Consider the following 26504-nt stretch of genomic DNA (forward strand, 5'->3'; position numbering starts at 1 on the left):
AATACCCAGAGGATTATGAATATTGAAAAACTACTGAATGAGGCCCATTCAAAGGTTAACTACTGATATTTGAGGCGTAAACAAAGTATAAATAGTTTTGCATGTTTACTATACTATTCTATTGGCTGCTTATTTATGTGTTTTAATGAAACATGGATTAATAAATGATATATACATGGTATATATTTATATGAGTCTAAAAGATTGTGTAACAATACCGATACATAGATTGGTTGGTAGATTCTTATACACTCTATATATAGAGGGAAGAACAAAAAAAAAGCGATTGCAAATTTACAGATCTAACATTGTTGGGTTGATGTTTAGACGAGTTGTATATACATAAAGGTTGTGACAGTTTAGATGTTATAACTGCAGTTATAACATCTAAACTGTCACAACCTTTGGCAATTTAAAGTTCACATCGCAAATAACTATTTTTATTTGGCATATCTTTGTAATATTTGCGCCTTGTTTGGAATTTTTAAAATTGTACCTGCGTCCGTGGTGTCCGCTTAAATTGTATATACTTTCAAGATTTTGATAGTGTCTCAATTTGAATATATTGACATGATTCATTTGACATCGTGCTATTATTGAAGAAGGGTATCTGTTATCCGAAATATCTAATATTTGTTCATTTTATAGTTTTTTAATGGTGATGTTGTACCCTTTTTGACTTGTTATATATATATATACACAACTGTCAATAAACATGCAAATGTTGATTATTCTCAAATAAAACTGTTTCTAAGCAGGCGTCAAACAAAAACGTTTCCCTTCCAAAAAATATATAAAACTAGTCCTCTGAAAAAAACCAATCATAATTAAAGATTTAAAATATTTTTTCACAATTGAAAACTATAATATCATGTCTTCTAATATATACATTATGTTATGGTAAATATAGATATGTTTCGTTCTGTTAACACGTAAAAAACTTAAGTTGTAAGGTTTAGTTCTGCATTCATTACTTTTGTATCGTTTAATTTTAATCGAAAATATTAGCACATAAGACTTATTTAATATTACCATCCAAATGTCCCTTTGGTCTAGCAAGTATTTTATATGATACTAGAAACATTTGATGATACAACACTATAAACATGATAAAGTTAAATGTAAGCATTTCGTTTCCGACGAATATATAATGTGGTCAAAGACAAAACGTGCATATGGTGTGCAGTAATAACAAGCCAGGAATTGTTGATGATTTTTTGTCAGATTTATTCATATATATTTGGAGTGCAAACGATTGTTTTTTCATAATTCGGATGCATGAAATTATTTAAAGTAGTATTTTCATGTTGGATTTCAAACTATTAAATACCTACCTTTATTGAATAGGACATAAAAGACTATCTGAAGAAAATCTAAAATTCCCCATTTTACAAAAAATTCAGTAAAAATTATTTATGTAGTTCAATGATTTTTTTATATGTGTATTTCAGATTTAAGTTATCCAGTAAAATGAAAGTACCCATAAAGTCAAAATAAGTTTCAATATTAAGTACTATTTTTTATAGTGTTCAGGGTTTCATATTAAGATGAAACTACATGTGTCGGTTGGTAATGTGTTCCATCTCCAAATAAAAGTAATTGTAAATAGTAAGTTGAAATTTCAAATACAAATTGCACCAAACGTTCTCATTTAAACCATCACCGAATTCGACCCATAACCAGATTTAATAAATGAATCAGCCACATCAAATGTACAACATTGGAACAGGAACCACATTCCCTTCCGGCACACCTGACTTTCTTTAATATTGATGAACAACTTTGATTTCAAAATTAAAAGCTGAAGGAAACGAAAACAAGAATTAACCAAAATAGATTAAAAAGTTTTAATTGGGCATGAAGTTATATCAGGCGATACTCAATGTAAATAATTCTGAAAATGCGACATTTTTCATGTTGTTCAGTTATCAAGTTATAGGCAGCAGTAGTTATTTAATGTTCAAACCTCAATTTTCCATTAAAACGTTTGTTATCGGCCTCTCCATTTCATTTGTATTTTCATGTCATATGGAGAGAGCTTTTATAGGATGTGAATGTTGCTTAATCCTATTCATATCTTAATGAAAAAATTAAATTTTCGAGGAAGGGTAGTATTAGAAAGAAGTGGATGTTTGAATGTCATTCTTGTCATCCGATTGGTCATTATTCAATTAATACGATACAAGTCAAAGTTGACAAACTGAATACTGAGGGATTTACACGAACTCACAAAGGAGTCGGACCCGGTGCTTCAAAGTCATTAACAATTCAAATCAAGGTGAGAGAATAAAGCATATCTAAAAAACAGAGAGATATCATCGCCGTAAATTCTTTATTGTGAGTCATTCGGGTTTTTTTCTCAATGAAGGATGCCTAATATTGCTTTTATGTAAAAATAAGTCAACTTAATAAAAAAGTATTTTATTTCTGCGTCAGCATGCCTAAAAAGATATATTCAAAAATCCATTTTAGATAATATAGTGAAGGAACAATATAAAATTGAAAAGATGGATGATTAATATTGAGAAGGATATCCAATAAAATTTCTATTGCGTGCATTTGAGACACCATATGTCACCGTGCGGCATTGTGCCATGATAATACCCAAAATCGTATAGTCAGCTATAAAACAGCCTCGACATGATAAATGTGGGGAAAAAAATCATACGACGAAAATAGCGGACTCACTTATAACAATACAATTTACGATAAACAAATATGACAGACATGAACCAGTGACAACCATTGCATTACAAGCTTCTGACTTGGAACAGGCACATTAGGAATGTCGCAAGGTTATAAGGGTGTGTAATATCAAATTTGTTTTTATACAACTACAACTTTTAATATGTCATGTTCTCCCAGATTAAAGTAATATTCGTTACACGTCCAACATTAGTGTAAAAAATCATAAACAGTATTAGAAATGCACGACCTAAAGCAATGCCAAAATATAGGAAGACGGCATCGAAAGGTAGATGGATGTAGTCTCAAGAGTCCTCATTACTGTATGCATTTATCATTATTTATGTAGATATGTCTGGGTTGTTTTTGACAAAAACTCAATTAGTGTAAATATCAATAAATACAATAATTGAACATTGCACTACGATCGATGTGGATATTTCTACCACTCTTTGACACGACAAATTTGTTAAGCCAAAATAAGTCAAAATTTGCATCGATTTATCCCGTATGAAATGATAGGCGAATAATTATTACACTAAGCATGGAGATCTTGGATATTTTTTCTTAAAATGTCCTATAACAAGTCAGGAGTAAGGCAGTTGTTATCAAATAGTTCGCTTTTATGTTGGCGTTTGTTTTGTTGTGTTTCTGTTGGTAATGAGTTTCAATCGGTTTTAGTTTGTAACCCGTAATCGTTTTCTCTAAGTCGCTTTATAACTTTTGAACAGCCGTATGCTACTGTTGCCTTTATTTTGCAATTAGACATTTTAGAGAATATGCATGCCGTGTTACCTCCATATAAAGTTAAGTAAGTATCGACTGTTAATCTCCCGTACTTCCACTTTTCCCTAATGTCTACATTGACTATGGCAAATGCGAGATCTGCTTAATTAACCAAAGAACTTGAACTGTCCTCTCAGCTTTTGGTGGGGTTTGTACTGATCAATTCTTTATTTTCTGTATTTTATTTTGTGAGATTTTGATGTCTTTCCATCGTTTTTCTTTTTGGTCTGGGTATTGCGTGTTTTTCATTGATTTATGATTCTTGGTAACTTCTTCTTCCTCTTTATTTTACCAAGAATAAACTATTTGAAAGAGTGTTTTTAAATCTTTATATACATGAACCTAAGGAACATATTGACTCAATGACATAGATGAATCGATTTTGCATGTGATTACTTTGAAAAAAGATATATCAAAGTTTCAGAATTTCCTTTAACGGACTAAGCGTTAAGATTAAACTTGCATTAAATTGTATGAACACTAATCCCTGGATTCAAATACTGTGCAAACATTATTGCTCTTGTCAGTATACATTTCATAATATTAAGTCTTGTATTTACAAAAGGATGAAGATCGGGTGGGTGTTTTTAAAACTACCAGGTTAAAAAAATGAATGATAACATTTACGGTAAAAAGTTCGGAAGTTATTGCTCCAGCTGCGTATTTCGACAAATAATATTTTTCAATGATACTGGAGATTAAATTATTTTAACCAAAAACCTAATATTAACGCTGAATAGCTGATCAAAGATCAAAGGAACTATAGTAAAGCACACTTCAGACAAAGAATCATAATAGCTTTACCTACGGTATATATATTCCTTAATTTCAAATGATTCTTGACATGAAAGAAGTATATTTACTGAGGACGAAGTCCGAGGTCGATATACTTCTTTTGGTCGATAACTTTTAACAATATTATGAAATTCATTACATGACGTAACAAAATGGTGGGTTTTTAGATATTCTAAAAATAGTCGTGCAATTTGTTTTTTGCTATCCACCGTACGCGTGTTCTATCTACCTCTGACAATATAGTTAAACATGTGACTATCCCTGAACGAATCAAATTAGTTAAAATATACTATACGAATTACTAATATTAGCAAATGTAATTCGAATCAAATAATGTTCGCTTTCTTTTTTTCATGCCAGAAATCAAAGTACTAGCTACTGAGCTGTGGAAACTCTAAAGGACTAACAGTTTAACATCAGAGATATCGACTCAGTGAAATTAATAACACCAACAAATACCAAGTTTTCTGCATCAGATGAGCTACACAAAAATTTTCGATCGTCATTGCCCTTTTCATTAAAAAGAAGCAAAATCAAAAAATACTAATCTCCAATTTTCCAAAACGGAAAGTCTCTAATCAAATGGCAAAATCAAAAGCTAAAACAAATCAAACTCATCAAACGAATGGACATCAACTGTCATATTTCTGAAATTGGTATAGGCATTTTCCTACATAGAAAATGGTGGATCAAACCTGGTTTTAAAGCAAGCTAAACCTCTCACTTGTATGACAGTCGTATACAAATCCCATTTCATCCTGCAATTGAGTATTCTACTATACAGATACAGCCCTACAGATATCGCTATGCTGTATCTGTATACAATACAGATATCGCTGTAAAGCTCCGCCCACTGCCGGACCGAGTATTGTATGAACCTGCGTGACCACATAATGGGTATTGCAGTCGCATTCCAACGACGTATCATTTGCGAATTAACGATTACTTATATGTTCTGTTTGTTTTCAAACATTTCTTTGGAGCAATAAGAATCACAACAATTTTCTGATAACATACACACATGAACAGCAGTCTTTTCTACGATGACAACTATCGATTTCAAAACTGGAATGTGAATGATTGTGTAACAAAAACAAATATGTCAATTTGAGCATGCATGTTTAGTGAATGTCGAGCCTGAAGTGTAGGATAACTCGTATACTTCTGTTTCAAATTGGACAATGTTTTGCTATTTGTTTTTACTGTTGAATTAATTGTTATGTTAAAATAGATAATTATTTACTTTGAGCTATGTATTAATGCTGACCATTCGAGATTCGTTTTTGCGAACCCGTCTTCAGCTGAATGTGTTATTACTGTATCGTATTACTACACGGGCCTCAAGGGATTTCAAATCGAAAATAAATGCAAAACATGTGTTTTTGTGTCTTTAAAAACACAAATAATATGCAGAATTAATTGCAGGATAAAGACAATAACTGTTTAGTGTCTTTAAATATCAGCTGTATTTGTACTCGGCTCGAAAGAGGTGTAATAGCTCGCTAAAAGTTAGCATACACCTTGTGTCCTAGCCTCGTACAAATACAGCTGATATTTAAAGACACTAAACAGTTATTGTCTATATTTTGACAATGTTGTGTGAAGAAAACAAACAGACATAATAGGTAAAAATGTCTATATATGGGGTACAGCAGTCAACATAGTGTTAATCACTATAAAAACAAACAGAAATGATGTAGTAATACCAGTAGATATAACGACCATCAAATTCAGTCAAGTAATGAAATTCATTCCTTTTTTCTATTTTCATTTACATACTTTTAAACTTCATATAAAATTTCGAGAAGTTGGTTGCTTTTTTTGGGGGGTCGACAATTCGAGAAAACAATGATTTACTAATTATGGTATAACCTATCAGTTAAGAGACATAGTCCAGATATGTTTTTAAAAATTTATTCATGTGTGTGATTAGACAAGAGTTCTGTGAACTTTCCTGATCAAATCTTTAATTGATAAGATGTACTGTAGAACAGTTTGAATTCGTTTTTTATTAATCCTACAGTCTAAAAAATGTTTTTGTCGTATTATTTCTTATATCTTGAATTGCTGATCATTTTTTTTTTTTTGGCTACTGTTTTCCTATCAATTACAGTTTTCGAGATAATAGACAAAAACGAAAATATAAATATCTCACAAATTATGTTTAACTCCACCGCATGTTCGCAAGTCAGGAGTCTCTGGTCTTGTTAGCTTTGTATGTATTTTTTTTTAATTCTAGTACATTAATATGTTTTGGAGTTTAGTGTGACGTCCGCTTTCACTGAACTGGTACACATTTTTTATTACGGGCTTTGAAGCCCGCCTCCTGATGCGAGATTTTCTAGCTGTGTTGAGGAACAATTAGTACATTGTATTCTGTTTTCTGCAATGTGGTTGGGTTGAAACATTCCCCATGTTTATTCTCAATTTTAAAATCATCATCTACGGACAATAACTACTTTATGGAATCATAAAATCATTAAGGAGATCATAGCAATTAGATATATCACTTATTGCTGGTCATATTTGCTATCTGTGGATGAGGGGCAAACATTACTACACAAATATAAAACTTGGGATCAGCCATCATACTGTCTTCATTTCTTCAAAAATAGATGGTTGCCAATGGCATATTTCAAGCTCTAAATAAAAGTATCATCAATTAAGTTGTGAATGATAAACTGGAAACTACTAAATATATGCAATCATTACATACTGAAAGAATGCTGGCTGCATATTTATTGGTGACAGATCCGTTTTCGCCTTTATACAGACTTACCTACTTTAAATAGAATCAACATCTTTGTCCCTCTTACAGTTTTGAAAAAATGTCGAATCATTCTGATTTTTGGTTTTCTCTACCCCAGTGATAGATGGCTTTAACCAAATTAAGCACATATTTTTTAGTTTTTATGTTGTCAATGCTATGAACTTTGAACTTTCGAATATCATTTCTGTATTGATTTGAGAGTGACTGATGAGTCATATGTAGACCAAACGCATGTCTTGACCACTTAATTATAAGCGTGTTATGTTCTTGTCCTCGCTCCCCTTCCTTGATGATCTAGAAGTTCAACATACAAACATTTTTTTTACAACCATACTTTGCTTTCATATTTTTACTAATCCTTCTTGTCTGACTTATAGTTTATATAAATTTATATAGATACCAGGATTACAATGGTGTATGACAGACACAAACTTCTACAACAAAATACTTGTATATTACTTAATTCAATTTCCTTATTGAGATCTTCATTTCTCTATTTCAGTTCACTTTTAAACATTCATTTTATCCTTTTTTCAAAACAATAACAGCAAATATATTTCAAAAATAAGGTTGATTGCCACAATGTATTTTTATTAATGTCAAAATAACAATTAATAATACAAGCATCAAATAACATCAAGTATTCAAATCAACAAGAAAAAAATCCTAATTGACAGCTATTGTTCTTGGTAATGTTGATCTCTGCACAGTGTAGTGGGGAGGGAAAAGAAGAAATATAAACAAGATAATTAATTGTTATTAAGTTTGCTTATTATTTAAGTAATAAACATAACTGTGTCCTCTTTGCCATTTTGATGACCTCTAACTACAAATATTTTTCCATTGTTTACAATAGTTTTTCAAATCTAAATGAGTTTTGATACATTCATACATTTTAAGGTAAAATTAATTCCCTGATTATATACCATTAACATACTATTAAAATATGCATGTTACAGCAAAAAACGGTACAATTTTATTTTTTGAAAAAATGGTAGGTTTATTTCTACCCTACTTTCAATTTGTATGAATCAGTACATCTGTGACAACAATTAGTTTTCACAGGTTTCACTTATTTAGACATATATATATATAACAGACAGGAATAGTTTGGTTTTTAAATAAAACAGTAGCAAGAAAAAACAGGAATACATTAAATACTTGTGACCTAATTTTGCAGACCACTGACAATGGGAATTAATTGTAGTATGAAGCCTGTTTAATACTTTGAAATCACCAATAATATTCTTCATTGCATATGCTTCTTTATCTTATACTATCAAGACCATTGTAACCTATTTATATTCAATTCCTATCATCAACTCTTTTGCATCCAATTTGGTCAAAAGTTTGGATTGACACAAATTGAACAAGAGTAATTTCCCCTTTGTCACAATGTTGTTTTTTGAAAGATTTTAATTTCTTGAAGCCTTGCTTAATTCATCATTAGGATCAAGCAAGATTTCACTTGTTTGTTCCACATGCAATGCCATTAATTAAATTAGAACATCTACAAATTACACCTCCAAAATGGTGGCCAAGGGAGATAACTCAAAACAAATTTTTGAATTAAAACCTATTTGTTCAGACCCTATATACACCAAAGACTAAACAAAGATAAAATCTTTAAAAATATAAGTAAGTTAAAGGGGGAAATCATATATAAATGGTGAGATATCGATGTATAATACAGTAGAACAAGATGAGTAAATACAGACTTTACCATTCATAGCAAATTTACAAGCACATGCAGGTCAAGGTTAAACATTAAATAAATAATTTATACATCTTCGTGATAACATGGGACAAAGTTATAAATACATGATAAATGATAATTCCCTTCTGAAAAAAAGTGTCTTTTTTATGTTTGTTTTGTATTTATTATATCAACAACTAATTTCATTTCTAGTTGAAAAAAAAATCTAAATCCTAATGCAAATTGATTCTAATATAATTTATATAAATTAATTTTCTTCATGGGTGTAAAATTCACAAAATTGTAATTAATTAACTAACATGATTTGAACAAACATTTCAAAATAAAATAAATTGACATCCCTAATTTCAATTTTCCCTGGCGTAATAATAAAATGTAAAGAGCATTAAGTAAAAAGATAAAACATAACACCAAACTTCACTCATTGATATAAGAAAGAAACAACTTGACAAAGAAAATAACATAGAAAAGAAATTAGATTTGTTCAAATTTGACAAAAACATAAGAAAAATTGAGAAAAAAAACCACACACTTTATCTACCAAAATTTCATTGGACATGTTGGAAATATAGCAGTTTGACAAACACTAATTACGATCATTGACAAGTTTTATATAACCTTAACAATAGAATACGATTAAAACAATCAGTCGACTGTTACAGTTTTCCTCTTGTAGTGTTATGTACCACCTTAAACCCAGTTTCCTGATACTAAAACCTTCTCATTTTAAAAGTAGACAATACATTGCAAAAGTAAAACTCCTCTATTCAAATGGTTTTTTTTCAATGATTTACATTTGAACCTACCTTATTACAATCAAAATAGACAAACAAATTAGAAAATTTTAATAGATTTGAATGGTTTAATATAAATAAAGGTAACAGTAGTATACCGGTGTTCAAAAGTCATAAATTGGGTGAGAAAAAACAAATCTGAGTAACAACCCAATACAAGAGTGATTTCTAGGACATATATAAGCAAATGGTACTAATTTAAGTTTCTTTTCCTGAATGAGCAACACTACTGGTTGACTAAGGTCAAACAGCTACAAATGGCATACTTCAACAATTGTGTCTTACTGTGATGAAAAAACACAAGTGACATTGTGACATTGAAAATGTACATGTATATACAAATTTAAGAACAGTCATCTATTGCCTTTTTTTGAGTTTATTCAAAAACACTTTGGATTAAATTTTATGAAATGATTCAACCTATAGAGGAAGCTGATTGTATTGGTACAGTTTAAGCTACAAATCCAATTATATGATATGGAGTTACATAATTGTTAATGATTTATCTTTATTCAAAGGAGATTTTAGTATCAATCAATGAGACAGCAATCTAAAGACACAAATAAACAAGACATCATTTTAGATATCGAAATTTGTTGGAAAACATGTTCCTAATACACAGTCATTGACAGTAACATATTGTATATTGAAATTCCAGGTTAAAATAAGATTGAGAATGGAAATGGGGAATATGTCAAAGAGACAACAACCCGACCAAAGAGGAGATAACAGCAGAAGGTATATATATCCCAATGATAATTGATATCTCCAATCAAAAATTAATTCATATTATGATTATCTTCAATATCATGCATATGTGTGTAGGACTATTTTCATGGATTTCTTTGATAGAAGAACACCTCTTCATTAAATTTTGAAGTGATAAAAATAATTCCCTGTAAGTTGGTTGGAGTCAAGGATAATACCAAAATTTTAGATAGAAGAACACCTCTTCATTTCATTTTGAAGTGATAAAAATAATTCCCTGTAAGTTGATTAGCGTCAAGGATAATACCAAAATTTTAGAAAGAAGGACACCTCTTCATTTCATTTTGAAGTGATAAAAATAATTCCCTGTAAGTTGATTGGTGTCAAGGATAATACCAAAATTTTAAGCAATCTCCAAGTAAATCATAATTTGACAAAAAAATAAACACCCACTGAATTAATAATCACATTGCAGAAATATTTATATCAAGTATGATGAGGCTACTTCTTTAACCTACAGATTGGCACATAACAAAGTAATATAAACCTTTCAAATAAAACCCAGCTGATACTTTAAGACATCATTTATAATAAGTCAGAAATCAATATAAAGGATAACAAGCTATTTACAATTAAGAAGGAAAACAAACTTTAACAGGTTGATAGTTTTTTGTTCATAACATTTTGTTGATTCAGGTGTTAAAATAGAGATCATATATAATAAAATATGTAAGAAAATTTAAATGTATAGTTTGCTTAGAATCTAATTATTAGGAATATTATGTCTTCACATGTAAAAAATTTATTAAAAAAAAAGCTAACAAAATGTTCAGAAAAATAGTCAATGAGCTTTCATACATGTATATGAAAAACATTACTTTGTTCCTAAAAATTGTTATACATCAGAATAAATGCATCTACAATATAAAACACATGTATCATGAAATATAAGAAAGTACACAATTATAACTACTGACTCTTTTGTTCCCTTTTAAACTTATGATACATGTTTTTTTGATATATTTTTCAGGTATTCTAATATCAGATTAACCTGTGTTTTTCTATTATCATATTTAAAAAAATTCCACAATGACTAAATTTACAATCACATTTAGAATCCTGCATACGATTTGAAAGCATGCATCTTTTGAAAATGACCACGGAAAAAATTATCAAGGTGATGCCATTTTTTTGGGTAATTCACTCAATATACTGTATTTATTTTTACAGGGGTGTAAATTTGGCTTATTTTCGCGGATAGAACAAAATCGCCAAAATATATTCCACAAATTTAAAAGTGCACATCCAAAGGTATTGAAAAAAGTTTTGAATCTGCCAAAATAATAATTGCCCAATATATTTTGAATACCATATTCAATGAAAATCATGAAATTTTAAACCCGTGAAAATAACCCGCTATACAGTATATCAAGAGAATATACATATACACAGTCATGCCAGTAATTGTGTTTTGTTAACATTTATAAAACAGATTTAGGGAATAGACAACATTTAATGTTCTCTTTATACATGGATATATCTGAAACAAACAAACTATATAGTTTCACTTCTATAATAATTAACAGACAATGAAAACTTTGCATAGCTTTTCTTGACACATAAACGACAACAGAATTCAGAAAAAAATATAATTTTTTATCATGTTTATAGTGCTTCATCTATAGGACTGTTTATTGAAATTTATAAATTTTTATTACAGCATAAAGTTCTAAATTTTATCCTATTTTTAAATAAAAAGGGCTTTTTTTATCGAAAAAAGATGCAATGAGGATGGGTTTGAAATTATATAATACATTACTTGTATGTGTGATGTATAGTTTACCTTTTCAGGAAAAAAATATTATTCCTTAAATTGCACAAATGTTTGGTAGGAGAAAATATTGTTTAACTTTACCATGTTTACAAACTCTGACTTCTTTTATTTCCAATTAATAATACTGGGATCTAATGGGACTTTTTTCAAGCCTTTTAACAAAAACAAGAATTCTATGAATTCCAATGAAAACACAAATCTAAGAAACTTAAAATTATCCAATATCTTTCCACTAAAAGATTACATGCACACTATTTTCATCATTTCTTTCAGCAACAAGTAAGCAAAATATATGAATATTATTATGCTAAATGCAAAATTTAATATCACAGTGATGGAATATAATCATAAATAATAAATGCTGAATTTATCAATCTGGTTCATTCACAGACCTTCTGTCCACACTTTGTCTATAGAGATTTGACACAGCTATGTATAACTTTCTGCTTTTCTTTTTTTGGATTTTCAGATTTTCTGTAATAATTAACACCTTCAATAATTTGGAGACAGAATTGTCACTGTTTGATATAATGATTTAAGTAAACCGAAAGTACTGATTTCTTGTAAGCATAGTGTGGACTGTATTTTAATCAGATTATCAATTTACATATTATTTTCAATTATTTGAACATCTTCTAGCTAGTCAGCTAGTAGTGAAATCCTGAGCACATAAATCAACATTTTTTGCTGTTTCACAGAAAAATATCTTTTAACAAATTCATCTGTTGTGTGTAATTTGCAGTAAATGAATGATAGCTTTTGAATTGTTTTCTCTTTCCCATTGCAAAATTATACAGGTACACAACTTATATTTTGCTTATAGCTAACAAAACAATATATCTATCAAAAACATTAATCTCATTTAGAGAATTATACTACAATCTTTCTGAACAGTTATCATGCAAATTCACAATCACACATGCATCAAATATCTTTGCGAAATCAAGCTGACTAATAAAAACAATGACAACCCACATTCATTCATCTAATACTGTTTTCTAACTCTCTGTGGTAATACAGTATCCTGTGCATGTTTCAAGAATGACAAAAGTCCCAATCCTTTAGTTTTCCTTTTGAAATAATTGCTGACCACGTCTGTGGCATCCTCAGATTTTGTTCGGTTTTCTGTCATGGTTGGTAAAACATTCTCATTTGCAGATAATGACACAAAAAATGCAAATGGTACTATCCATAGACAAATGGTGAAGAAAGCCATCACCTACAAAACAATGATAAAAACAGTTATATGTATATAAGTACATTCAAAAAGGCTTGTTACTTATCTGTATGAGAGATATTTCCAATGACATGCATCTACATTAGTTTTAACAATGAACTTTTAAAACTCTTTTAATGCCTGGTGTCATGTGGTATTTTAAACCCCCTGAAAAGTGAACCTGAGGTCAAAATACCACATGGAAATTGACCCCAGGGTCATTATATCAAATGGTATTTTGACCCCAGGGTAATATTTCCCATATGGTATCTTGAACCCCAGCATGGAAAATTAAACCCACCTGTTTCAGATAAATAGTAATACATAATATCTTATTTACAGTTTGCCCCCTGAAAAGTGAACCTGAGGTCAAAATACCACATGGAAATTGACCCCAGGGTCATTATACCAAATGGTATTTTGACCCCAGGGAAATATTTCCCATATGGTATCTTGAACCCCAGCATGGAAAATTAAACCCACCTGTTTCAGATAAATAGTAATACATAATATCTTATTTACAGTTTGTTGGCTATGTTTTTTTTCAAATTGGAGGTCTATAGTTGGGGGTTCAATATACCATGGCAGGGGGGTCAAAATACTGGTGGTAAATTTTTAGATTTTTTTTTGTTTTATTCTGTTGGCCTGTAGAGATGATTTTTACAGGCCTGAATGTGATTGTACACGACTTGGCTGCTGGGTCTGTGGCTTAGCTTGAAGACCGTTCCTATGATATACACCTACATTGATTATCTCCCTTTTAAAACATCTGCATAAAAATAATCATAATATACATGATAGATATATAGATACTAAGATTCAAATGTTTAAAATTTAAAAGGCAAAACAAAACATGAAGTTGGAGTTCACTGAGGAAATTCTGAAAAGTTTTGCAAAATATAGCTATAGTATACAGATTTTGCCATTTGATTAGGGACTTTCCATTGGAATTTTCCTCAGAGTTCAGTATTTTTGTGATTTTACATTTTACTGTTGGATAGGGTGTGAAAGAGTAAAAAGTAAAGAGGATACCATCATTCTCATGGCATGCATGAGTATAATTATGTTAAATTGAATAATATTGTTAAATTGAAGTAGTGTGCTATGTAAACGAATAAAAATTGACAAACTGGCAATAATTTGCTATTAGTATTATAGTATTATTATGTGGTATGATTGCCAATGAGACAATGAGACAATGAGCAAAGCCCATACCGCATAGTCAGCTATAATAGGCCCTGATAAGACAATGTAAAACAATTCAAATGAGAAAACTAACGGCCTCATATATGTAAAAAAATGAACGAAAAACAAATATGTAACACATAAACAAACGACAACCACTGAACAATGTTGAATTACAGCCTGAGTCAACTTTCAAATACAGATGCAGAATTCACAGTTAAGACTGTCTTGTGATTTTAAGCATTGTGTATAACATTTGGTTGAGGCAAACGTAAGTTAGAAAACTGAAACAAAAGACTTATCAATTTTCCATTTATAAACGGGTTTAACTCTATGAACTGAAATATGACCCTACCCAATATCAAACTTGATCTGTGTTTTGTGGTAATATGCATTGTGTATAAGTTTTATAACATTTGGTTGAGGGAAGCTGAAGTTGAAGAATGGAACCTTGCTTTTCGGGACAGACAAGATGGACATTGGAGACACTAAATGCTCCCTCTTCTACATTGGGGGGCATTAAAAAGACCTACTCAAAATTATTTGATATCTAAATGACTATACTTTTATACTTACATCTGAAAATGGGTACCATACTGATGCAAAGTAAGAAAATGCAAAGTAGTGGTTCACAATCACCATAACTAAAATGAAAATTAAACAAAAACATTAATACTTTGATAAGCTAGCATGATTTTGCAGCTAAAAATGACCATTACAACACTTAAACTAACTGTAGATAAAGTAACCTGATACTCCAGCTGAGGAAGTATTGCAGCTTCATCAATTGTAGAAATCAGGGATTGGTGATTGTTTAATGTGGATATTGAAAAAGTTTTATCATGTGACATTTTCTATGCATCCGCTTAGTTTTTACATATGCCAATATTGTGTCTTTCTGTGTTACAATATTGTTTCAGGTAAGGGTGAAGGTTGGTACATATTAAAACGTGTAAACATGCATTTGTTTGAACCTGTCCTATAAGTTTCGAGCCAAGACTCAGTCTTCTTTCAAATACTATTGAGATGAACAAATTTAACAGTATTTTACTAAAGGTCAGCACTGGTTTTCTACCAAGATCGTATATTTTTTGTAATCTATTAAGTATGAATTTCCACCATATCTCATAACAAATTTGTTTTTGATTTACAAGCACTTGTTCAATTACCTAATAATGACAAAACATCTTTTCCAATGTTAACTTTTGTGAAATGATCTAGAATATCTTTTACAAAATTTCAATCACAGAGTGAAGGATTAGTTTATTTACATGATTTACAAGCATTTTCAACGTCTCTTTTTTGATGATTAAGAATGGCAGTTTCCATGAAAATACAGCAAACAATTACACATTATTTTAAATAAACAGACATTTACTAGACGTTTTCAACAAGTGATAAAAAGTGTTGTCCTTCGTAATTCCTATTAAAATAATATAAAGAACAAATAAATTTATTCATTATGATCTTGGCAATGAAAGAGAATCAAACTGTATTCAAGATATTTCAAATAAATTATCAATTGATTTTTGTTTACAGGTGTCCTAGGTCATGTAGGTCATGTGGGTTCTTGCTTAATTAAATATTTTCAAACATAATTGTGTGCAATTTTTTTGTAAATATTTAGAGATGCAGCAAAAGCTGACATTTTATCATTAGTTCATTCAGATCAAGATGCAGAACTGTACATTTAGTTCTTATATTTTGACAATTTGGATTCACAGACAACTCAATCAGACTACAAGCATGACAATGCAAGGAAATACATGTTAAACAGTTGTAATGCATAAGGTGTAGATGCTTGGAAAATTAAATTCTGAAAAAGTATAAATGTGACCCATCAATTCTCCCTGAAGTCTACCCGTGTGGGTGCCAGATAGAAGTAATTTCTTCCTATTTACCGGTACTTCTCCCCGTAACTTCTGAAGTGTGGTGACCCTTATTTATTGTGATTTTAAGACAAAAAGCTGTCTCCCCCTAAATAAACAACTAAGCCGAACAGTATACTTACTGACAGATGCTATAAATGATGGGGATGATAATATAAAGTATGGGAAACTCTGTAGCAATGCAAAGTATGCTGCATTTCCTAACAATCCTACTATGATTAATGATGTGTCCAGATCTTCAAACAGGAATAAGCAAATATACACTGCTGTGGTGAACTGAAAATAGAAATAAACCATAAAATGTAATCATACATACTATCCAACATATCAATTTGCTTTGATGAAATAACTTTATACTTATAGATCCTTAAAGAAAATTATGTCTCAAACTATTGTATATATATGCAGAAAAGAAATAAATACTTGCCAGGCATTTTGTGTAAGTCTACAAACATAACAATATTTGATTGGTTGGCATTACTTTATGATTTATAATACTTTCGGCAAAATCAGGAATATCTCTATAGCTAAATCAACTTTGGTACACAAATACGTGATTCACATGTCATAACTTAATAATTAAAATTTGATCTTTTTGGCAAGCAGGGGAAAGTTATAACCTATGGATAACACCAATGGTCAACTGGTATGGCATAATTGTGCATTAACAGTGCTGTATGGACTTGTCATTGCATAATATCTTATTTAAACACAATGCATGTGAACTTGTGTGCTATATTTTGGACAGCAAAAGTTCTTTTGAAAGTTATGATCCTATATGCAAGTTACATACATCATGTAAACATGGTAAATGTCAAGAGCAGAAAACTCTCTGATCACATAATATTCTTCTTTTTTTTTAAGAATGTCAATTCAAATAATTCAATTTTATTATTTAAATGAAGTATTTTTATACAAAGGAATTGGAAAAATATTTTATAACATCATTAATTTTGATATCCTCTTTTAAATGGTAGTCCTAAATACAATTTTTTTGGTGGTAAATATTTGATATTAAGAGTCATTTCAAGTACTATCTACACCAAATGCATGACAAATTGGACAATTCTTTTTAGAAAATATGATATTTCTAAAGAAAATAGGAGTAGATTACATAAATATAGGAAGATGTGGTACGAGACAAATCTCCATCCAACATTTCCAAGTCACAATCTGTAAAAAGTAAACCATTAATATAGGTCAAAATACAGCCTTCAAGTTTCAACACAGAATCTTGGCTCACAACAAGCTATAAATTAAAGGGCCCAAAAAATGACAAGTGTAAAACCATTCAAACAGGAAAACCAACAGTCTAATATACATTTTAAAAAAAATGGAAATGCTTATGATCCATGCCAACAAACAACAACCAATAAATAACAGGTCAAGTGTATCCTGGGGAGAACACTGCTCTGTCTGTCCGACAAAATGTCAGACAAAAAGTCATTCGGTCAGACAGAAATTTTTAGAATTTTTAGTTGAATATATAGAAGAAAATGTCAAATTTCTATTTCGGTTAGACAAACCCTAAAAACAGTTTGGCACAGACTGCCTGAGATCCCTGCCTTATGACAGGTGCAAACAAATGCAACTGGCTGTATATCATGCATATATATTATAGATCTAGATAAAGGGCCCCAAATATAGATGTTTACATTGATACCATTAATGGATGGCGAGGACTTTAAAATTTATAATTTAACTATCGAGATTGTATAAATCCGATTATCAAAAAGTAACTAAGTAAGAATCTGTTTCTCTATATAATGATTAAAAAATGAATTTTCATATTTTGTCAAACGAAAAATCCCCTTCGAATTCCTTCCACATTTTACAAAGTTGTCAATTTCAATAACACATGTTAGCAGGGCTCACGCTACCAGGCAACTAGGGAGAAGAAGTCACTTTCCTGACCGTCACTTCGCTAACCCCGACCCCCAAAAGCGAAAACGTAGTATATTTTGATTCATTCAGTTAACTGATTAAGGTTATGACCCTTAAACTCATCCATTCATCTTCTGAGATGGACGGCAACAATCTGTTGATTAATTTTTTTTATACAATGAGTGCTAAAAGGTATTAATTGTCAAAAAAATAGAGAAAAACTTATAATGACTGGTCTATGAATTATCAATCAACATGAACAAGCAGGAATGCAGAATTCAGAATAAAGAACTGTCATGTAAGAAAGATCTATAGTAGAAGTTGAAAGTAAAACTAGAGGCTCTCAAGAGCCTGTATCGCTCACCTGACTCTACCTGGTTTTTTGAAATCGTATAAAAAAGATGAAATTTGGCTACAAAGTAACAACACTTGGCCAGCACCTCATTAGGAAAGGAACATTTATGCAATTTTAATGTGCGTATTGTTATGCGTTTATTTTTCTACATTGGTTAGAGGTATAGGGGGAGGGTTGAGATCTCACAAACATGTTTAACCCCGCCGCATTTTTTGCGCCTGTCCCAAGTCAGGAGCCTCTGGCCTTTGTTATTCTTGTATTATTTTTATATTAGTTTCTTGTGTACAATTTGGAAATTAGTATGGCGTTTATTATCACTGAACTAGTATATATTTGTTTAGGGGCCAGCTGAAGGACGCCTCCGGGTGCGGGAATTTCTCGCTACATTGAAGACCTGTTGGTGACCTTCTGCTGTTGTTTTTTATTTAGTCGGGTTGTTGTCTCTTTGACACATTCCCCATTTCCATTCTCAATTTTATGTTTGGTTTTATTCAATTCAGTGGTTCTCTGAAAGATGAAATTTGTATGTATTTCCCATAAGGTCCTATGTTAAACTAAGTCCGCCTACCAGTGGCCATCCTTAACGTTGAATTGGCGACAAAGTAACAACACTTGGTCAGCATCTCATTAGGAACATTCATGCTATGTTTTGTTTCTTTCCATTCAGTGGTTCTCTAAAAGAACACATTTGTAGTATATTTCATTGGGTCCTACAGTACACACAGAGAGGATGCAATCTCATACTCCCAACATTGATTCTAGTGTAACACAGTGTCACACTGTGAAACACAGATTTTCCTCCCAAAAAACACCAAGTAATTACTCCCATCTGGGAGGGTTTTATGACCTGTTGATTGCAGGTAAAAGTAAGAAAAATCAACAAAGCACGACTGCATGGTCTGACAGTGACATATAATTACATGTCAACTTCTTCCCATTTCAATCATTTCCTATTTCATCATTTCATGTATTTAGTTTCTATTTCTGAAAGCTATAAAAAGGTTAATGAAATTATTTTTAAAAATTATATACAAAAAGTATTTTTAGATTGGAAAATTATTTACATTCTTTCATAATCTCATAATTAAGAACGCATACCTGTCAACCTGTGACGATGAAAATCTCAGGTCATAACGCGTACGAACTTTTTCGAGCTGAATTTCTGTATTTATGGTACATTTTCTTATAATGTATATCAAAGATACCAAAACATCAATGCATGTTCACTTGGTTAAGTCATTTTAAATCTTATTTATTATTATTTCATTACACTTTTAAAGATTTTTATAAACTTGTGTATCACAGTCTTATGTCCTTTACTTTTTGTCATCATCTAAAATTTATTTTTCAAATGTAATTTTAAAAAGAGACTACTAGCCTTTAAACATACCATGTAGAGGTATCACATGTATGAACATTCATCTCTCAATATATATATGGTGGTGTTTAACGACCTTGACTGGCTATACAGCCCTCGCACTGTCGGTTGCCAAGGAAATTAGACTATTATAAAATATAGTAATACAGTTAAAGGAAGTATAAATGTAAAAAATAATTTTCAACTTTTTTTTAAAAATTGTATTAAGGTATAAAAATAATGAAAAGTTATTTTTCAATATGTATTTGAATTTTATATTATTAGGTCTTTCCACCTTTCCGTTGAAAGACCTATTGGATTTCTTCTGATTATTATTATTATTATTATTTTTTTTATTCGTCCGCCTAATTCTTTTCTTGCGTAGTATTGATGTTTCAAAAGATGTCGCTTAGATATTTGGAATATGATATCGTAAAGCGTATGCACTTTTAAAACTAACCACTGCGTAACCAAATACTTTACGTTGTAAGAGTTATCTCCCCAAACACTGTTATTCTTGTGGCCACTACTCCTTCGCAACCATAAAAGATTACGACAAATTGCTCGTTACATCCTCAGGATGTTCTGTTTTATTTTGACCGAAGCCGTATAGAGACTCCATATGAGAGTTAGTTCCCCTTTTGTATTTGAAATTTTGAAATGTATTTTAAACTGGAAAACCATAAGTGATAGAGACCTAGGGTCTTTTGTTTTGAGATCATTGGTCCAAAAAAATGAAAATTAGGTAAAGGTCAAAGGTCAAGGTCATATTCTAAATTTTGATTTTGGCCTATTTTCACTAATTTCATTAACCTTATAAGATACCGACAAATTATTTTTACTAAATTTTTAGTTGCGACATGTCGTAACTTATATATTTTGGTTAAAAGGGTGTGTAGACATAAAATGGGAGTTTTTGCCCCTCCTATATTAAGAATTAAACGTAAAGTGATATAACTCATTAACTATACATATTACAGACCTAGGGTCTTTTTATTTGGGGTCCCTGGTTTATGACCTTGAAATATAGGTCAAGGTCATCAGTAAATTTGACGTTCTAGATTTTGACCTTTGCTCAAAATTCATATTTATACATCATTAAGCCATAGGAACTGACATTTTCAACTGAATTTTAATATTTTCATATCAAAATAGATCCTTATTGGTGGAAAGACCTTCAATTGTTCTCTGAACAATTGGTTTTTAATTATGATTTAATCTTTTTCACCCATAAAACGTAAATATAAGGAATAATTTTGAATGGTGACAAATAAGGGGAAGTAACTCTTAGTTTAATCAACAGTGTGTTTGACACCAAAGCTGTCAAGTGAAGCCATGCACTTAATGGGTCACTTAATTTGACAGTTTACATAGCTAGATGAACTGCATGTTCATGGAAGAATTACGAATTTGCCGGTATTTCAAAGGAATATTACTTATGAAAATCAATCTCAAGGCTAAGAAATACGGTTGAAATCGGGTCATTTTCGGAAATTCCGGGTTATTTCAATGACCCGGCGGGTGATCCGGGTGATCCCTCAGAATTGTGAAAATCTCGGGTCACACCCGCAGAATCCGGGTCAGTTGACAGGTATGAGAACGGCAACTTGATATTTACAATAAGTTGTATTTATAGTCAGTTTAAACATATAGATATTAATATATATATACATGGTTTAAAAAATAATAGTAATGATACAAAAATAATGTAGATAAATTTCGTACATATTATATTTAAATAATCTTCATTTACTATTTAAATTTATATAAAAAAAAATGAATAAATTAAATTAAAATATATGTCTTTATTTTCTATTAAGTATACTCCACTTACAGGTGATGTTTTGTTTGTTTTAATAATGTTTCTTAGGTATGAAAAACCATCACTGTCAGAACAAATGCTGAATATATTTTTAATAAATAAGGTTGTGCGGGATTCTTTAATAAAATCAGATTATAATATATCTCTGATTAAATTTAACAAATCTCACACTTTTCATCATTTTTGTGACAGTCATTTAATGACAGGAAACACAAGAAATGTTTATTGTAGTCATCAACTATTGGCACACTTCAAAGGTAAACATAGCAATAAAAATCATGGTGTTGGGAGAAACCACACCAAGGTAATAAACAATTAAGGAGTTTTAGGGAGGAATTACTCCAAGTTTCTCCCAATTTCCTTCCAAGATTTGGAGAGTGTTGCTGGAGTTTCCTGGTGTGACACCAAGTTTTTACACAGTGTACACGGCTACAAAGTAACAACACTTGGTCAGTACCTCAAAAGGAACATTCGTGCCATGTTTGGTTTCATTCCATTCAGTGGTTCTCTAAAAGAAGTCATTTGTATGCATTTCCCGTAGGGTCCTATGTTAAACTAAGTCCCCCACTGGCGGCCATCTTGGATAATGGATCGGCTTCAAAGTAACAACACTTGGTCAGCACCTTATAAGGAACATTCATGCCATGATTGGTTTCATTCCATTCAGTGGTTCTCTAGAAAAAGTTCAAAATGTAAAAGGTTTACACCAATGACCACGGACGCCAAGTGATGAGAAAAGCTCACTTGGCCCTTCGGGCCAGGTGAGCTAAAAATAGGTTTAAATGAATTTACCATAATGAGATACTTGATAGTTTTTCCAGTAAGAACTGTATATTCTTCAACCAATTCAGCAATATAAAATAGACCAGCAGCTGTAAAAGAGAAGTACAATGTTTTAGTTTAAACATATTTATTTATAGTGCATTGGGAAACAAGTTCTGCAACTTATATTCATGATATTAATCCCTTTCCACTTTGTGATGTTCAAACGTGTATATATGTATGCGTTTTGTAAGCATGATAAGTTATAAATTCAAGTTCTGTGTTAAAGCTTGTTATATTTATATAAAAGAATGCTAGTTGTTTCGCAACCTGGTCGTTATAATAATAAATAATAATAATAATAATAATAAATACTTTATTTAAAGAGGGTAAAATCAGTTAGTACAATACTAATCTCCCCTGATGCCCTCTGAATAAATCAAAATATACAATAATATAATATATACATTTACATACATACTTTTTATGAAAAACAAAAGGCGAAAAACATACAGAATAGGTTCATGAACATATTTTATTAATGTCAGACATTCAGATGTATAAGATAAATACATGAAATATATGAACTTTTATTTAATAGGTAAATTTCATCTGATAATTACATTTTTAGTTTATAAAAACTTTGTTTGAACTGTTCTAAGGTTTCTATCTTTTTTATTTGAACAGGAATACTATTCCAAAGATATGAATTTCAAAGAACTGTACCGGAATTTTGAAATGTTTTTTTCATAAAATTTGTTCTCAGGACGTGGTATGAAAAGATAATTATTGTCCGATGAACGCAAAGAATATCTAGCATTAACATTTTTGTAATTATTAAATAATTGACAAAAATAATCAGGTGCAAGACTATTTACACACTTATACATTTAATACTCCTTTGTGATATGTGATTCTTGATTGAAAAGTTAACCATCCTAATTGTTTAAATAAAGTTTTTGATTGGGTGTCATATGACATGTATGATTTGTAAAGAATTATTCTGGCTGCCCTTTTTTGCAATTTTAACATTCTTTCCATGTTTAGATTACATGTTTCGGTCCATTTTGTACAACAATAATCAAAAAAAGGAAGTACATATCCATTATAAAATAAACATAAACCTTTTTGTGGAATATAATGCTTTAATTGATTTAGTAAACCTAGTCTCGTACTAATCACAGTACATGTACATACTTTGTTTATTTGTTGATTCCATGAAAGACAATCATCAATTATGATGCCAAGTAATTTTTCACTGTTTTCATTTTGTAAAAGAATTCCACTATATTCTATCTTTAAAGTATCTTGTATACTCTGAAGCTTTCTGTGTGAACCAACTAACATTGATTACCATATAATAATAGACAACTTTTGAGTTCGATGCATTTCTGTCAAAAACTCAGATTTAAGTGAACGTCATTTGTGCGTTTAGGGGCGTCGTCACTTCCGTTTCAATGTTGAGCGAGTGGGTTGGAAAACTATAATTCTATATTGTACGAATTATTCAGCAAATTAAATTCTCAAAATTGACAATCAGCACTGCTGTCATTAGGGAATTGTCATTAAGTACCTACAGAACAACCATTATTTCTAGTTTATCCTGCACAATGACGATCACTAAGAGGCTTGATGAACGTAAATAGTGCAGGGATACAGGCGATCCCCTCTATCTGGTAAATGACGTCATAAAGGCGCGCATAACTGACGAGTTTTTGCCGTTGACGGATAAGCTCGAAAGTGGTCTATTTATGGCAATGGGTTATGACATGTACCTGGTCAAATTGTAATTAGAACAGGCTATTATTTGAACTTGGAACATGTGGAATTATTTTTAATTATGGAATTTGCATAATTTCTTGTGTTTGAAATTTTTGATAAATTTCATGTTTATTCTGTATTATTATGTTTTGAGCGGTGCATAACATTTTCCACACAATGCATTTTGTATAGAAAGTGTTGTGTGCACAGCACAGTACGTTCTATTGAAAATGTGCTATCTTCTTTTTAATAGAAAGTGTTGTGCGGGGCACAGAACATTATGACAATGCAGAATAAACATGGAATTCATTAAAAAATTTCAAGCACAAGAAATTATGCAAATTCCATAATTAAAAATAATTCCAAGTTCAAATAATAGCCTGTTCTAGGTTGATTTGTAACTGAGATGTTTCCTATCTCGGGCAATTATATATGGTTATAAAGTGTGTCTCTATTACTTTTGTCTCTGGAAGTGTTTATCTCTCAAAATCGTCTATATATTTAAGCCAAAATAAATTTCTTGAGTTTTCTTCTTGTTAATTATATATAAAAATGATCAAACTGTGCATCTATATATCTATTAATATTAATATTGTAATAATTTTTGCAATTATTGAACCTATTCCAATAGGGCTCTTCATGGTTAGTTCGGCCATATTGGATAGGGGGCAGATTTTTTAAAAAGAGATGGAAATAGTATGAAAGTATGGGAAATCCTATGTGTGTTTCCAAGCAACTGCTCTATTTTCATTGATTTTAATGATGTTTTCCCGTATTTTCACTCCATTTTTATCTCCATTATGAAAATCTGCACCCTATCCAATATGGCTGAACTAACCGTGAAGAGCCCTATTAAAGGTAAAATCTCGGTAATTTTATACAAGTGAATGCTGATGACTGATGTTGGCCATATCTCCGGGGGGGGGGGGGGGGGGGGGGGGGGGGGGGGGGGGGCACGTCAAACTTTTTTTGGTAGGGGTGAGCAGCTGAGACATCAAGTACCCCACCCTTTTCATATATTTTGTTAATCAAAAATATATACCTTGTCATATATTAATTAACAAAAAACAGACCTATAGATATATTTCAATATTTTCACCGCTCATCATCACGTTCTTGTTAAGAAGCAAAATAGTCGCAATAAAATCACCTTCTTTTCCAATAAATTGGTCATATCTTAAACACTTTTTTCTTATTGCCCATTTTACATCTTTCATTATGAAGATATTTCAATTCCAAAATACAATACATATAAAAGACGTTTGGTCAGATCATAGATAGTATTACGTCTATGGTCAGATAAATGTAATATGATATCACCCCAGAATTGCCAGAGTGTAACACCTTCACTAATTTTAACATGTTTAAATATTAATTAAAAATTGATAAAAGTTTAATTGCCGTTCCCTCGTAAAGGACGCTGTCACAATGGAATTTCTTTAAATAATTGTTATCATGTTTTATGTATACAAACCCTTGAATGATAATTAGGTGCAAATGTCAAAATAGTTGGATTTATTGCATCTATCACTGGCATCAGTGGAAATACCACATCAGAATAAATAGAGTTTAATTGGTTTAACAAATAACTGATGCATTTACGACTGTGGTTTAACCGCATCAAGAATAAATACGGACATCTGATTAGTTTCAGATACTTATGATATATAATCAAGCAAGTGATAATATCAACCTATTGATATATTTCATCTGAATTTCTCACCCTTTTCATATATCATAGAGCATGAAAAAGTGACCTATTCCAGCGGCTAATCCCTACCACTAATTATATAGCAAGTGCCCCCCCCCCCCCTACCGGGCCATATATCCATTTGTAGTATGCTCAGACTCCAGATTTGTGGTACAAAGGATACATAAACTAGAAATGTTACATGTATCTCAATCACCTTGCGTGTACTACATTGTATGCAGTATTTATGTACATTACTGTCACTATAGAATGAGAAGAACCAATCATCTGTACTCCTTTAGATTTTAAAATGAGTGCCAGGACACTGGTTTTTATATAAAAATAGAACTAATATATTTAAAATACTTTACCAATCGCTAACGTGATTAGACATATTTGGATTAACAATGCCATCCAGCTCAAAAGATACATAAACCACATTTTAAAGTTGATTTCTAGTAGAATCGAAATGTGGCTATTCTCAGAGTTACCGG

General features: G+C 30.9%; 1 protein-coding gene across 1 annotated transcript; it reads right to left on the minus strand.

Annotated features, from left to right (window-relative positions):
* Nucleotides 1-12657: 12657 nt before the first annotated feature.
* LOC143075511 (protein TEX261-like) lies at nt 12658-26504 on the minus strand. Its single transcript, XM_076250946.1, has 5 exons — nt 26382-26504; nt 22590-22669; nt 16502-16655; nt 15067-15134; nt 12658-13308 (listed from the first exon to the last, which is right to left on the minus strand). The coding sequence occupies exons 1-5, from the start codon at nt 26449-26451 to the stop codon at nt 13075-13077; spliced, it is 606 nt and encodes a 201-aa protein (XP_076107061.1). The 5' UTR covers nt 26452-26504; the 3' UTR covers nt 12658-13074.

Source organism: Mytilus galloprovincialis, chromosome 5, assembly GCF_965363235.1.
Source record: "Mytilus galloprovincialis chromosome 5, xbMytGall1.hap1.1, whole genome shotgun sequence".
NCBI classification, from domain to species: Eukaryota; Metazoa; Mollusca; class Bivalvia; order Mytilida; family Mytilidae; genus Mytilus; species Mytilus galloprovincialis.

What these genes read in the sequence shown, in the direction of transcription:
- LOC143075511 (XM_076250946.1), bottom strand. Translation starts at nt 26,451, where the DNA reads ATGTGGTTTATGTATCTTTTGAGCTGGATGGCATTGTTAATCCAAATA. An exon ending in ATCATTTATAGCATCTGTCA is followed by an intron (nt 15,135 to 16,501) that starts GTAAGTATACTG and finishes TTTTCATTTTAG; the next exon opens with TTATGGTGATTGTGAACCAC. An exon ending in TATGGTACCCATTTTCAGAT is followed by an intron (nt 13,309 to 15,066) that starts GTAAGTATAAAA and finishes ATTGTTTTGTAG; the next exon opens with GTGATGGCTTTCTTCACCAT.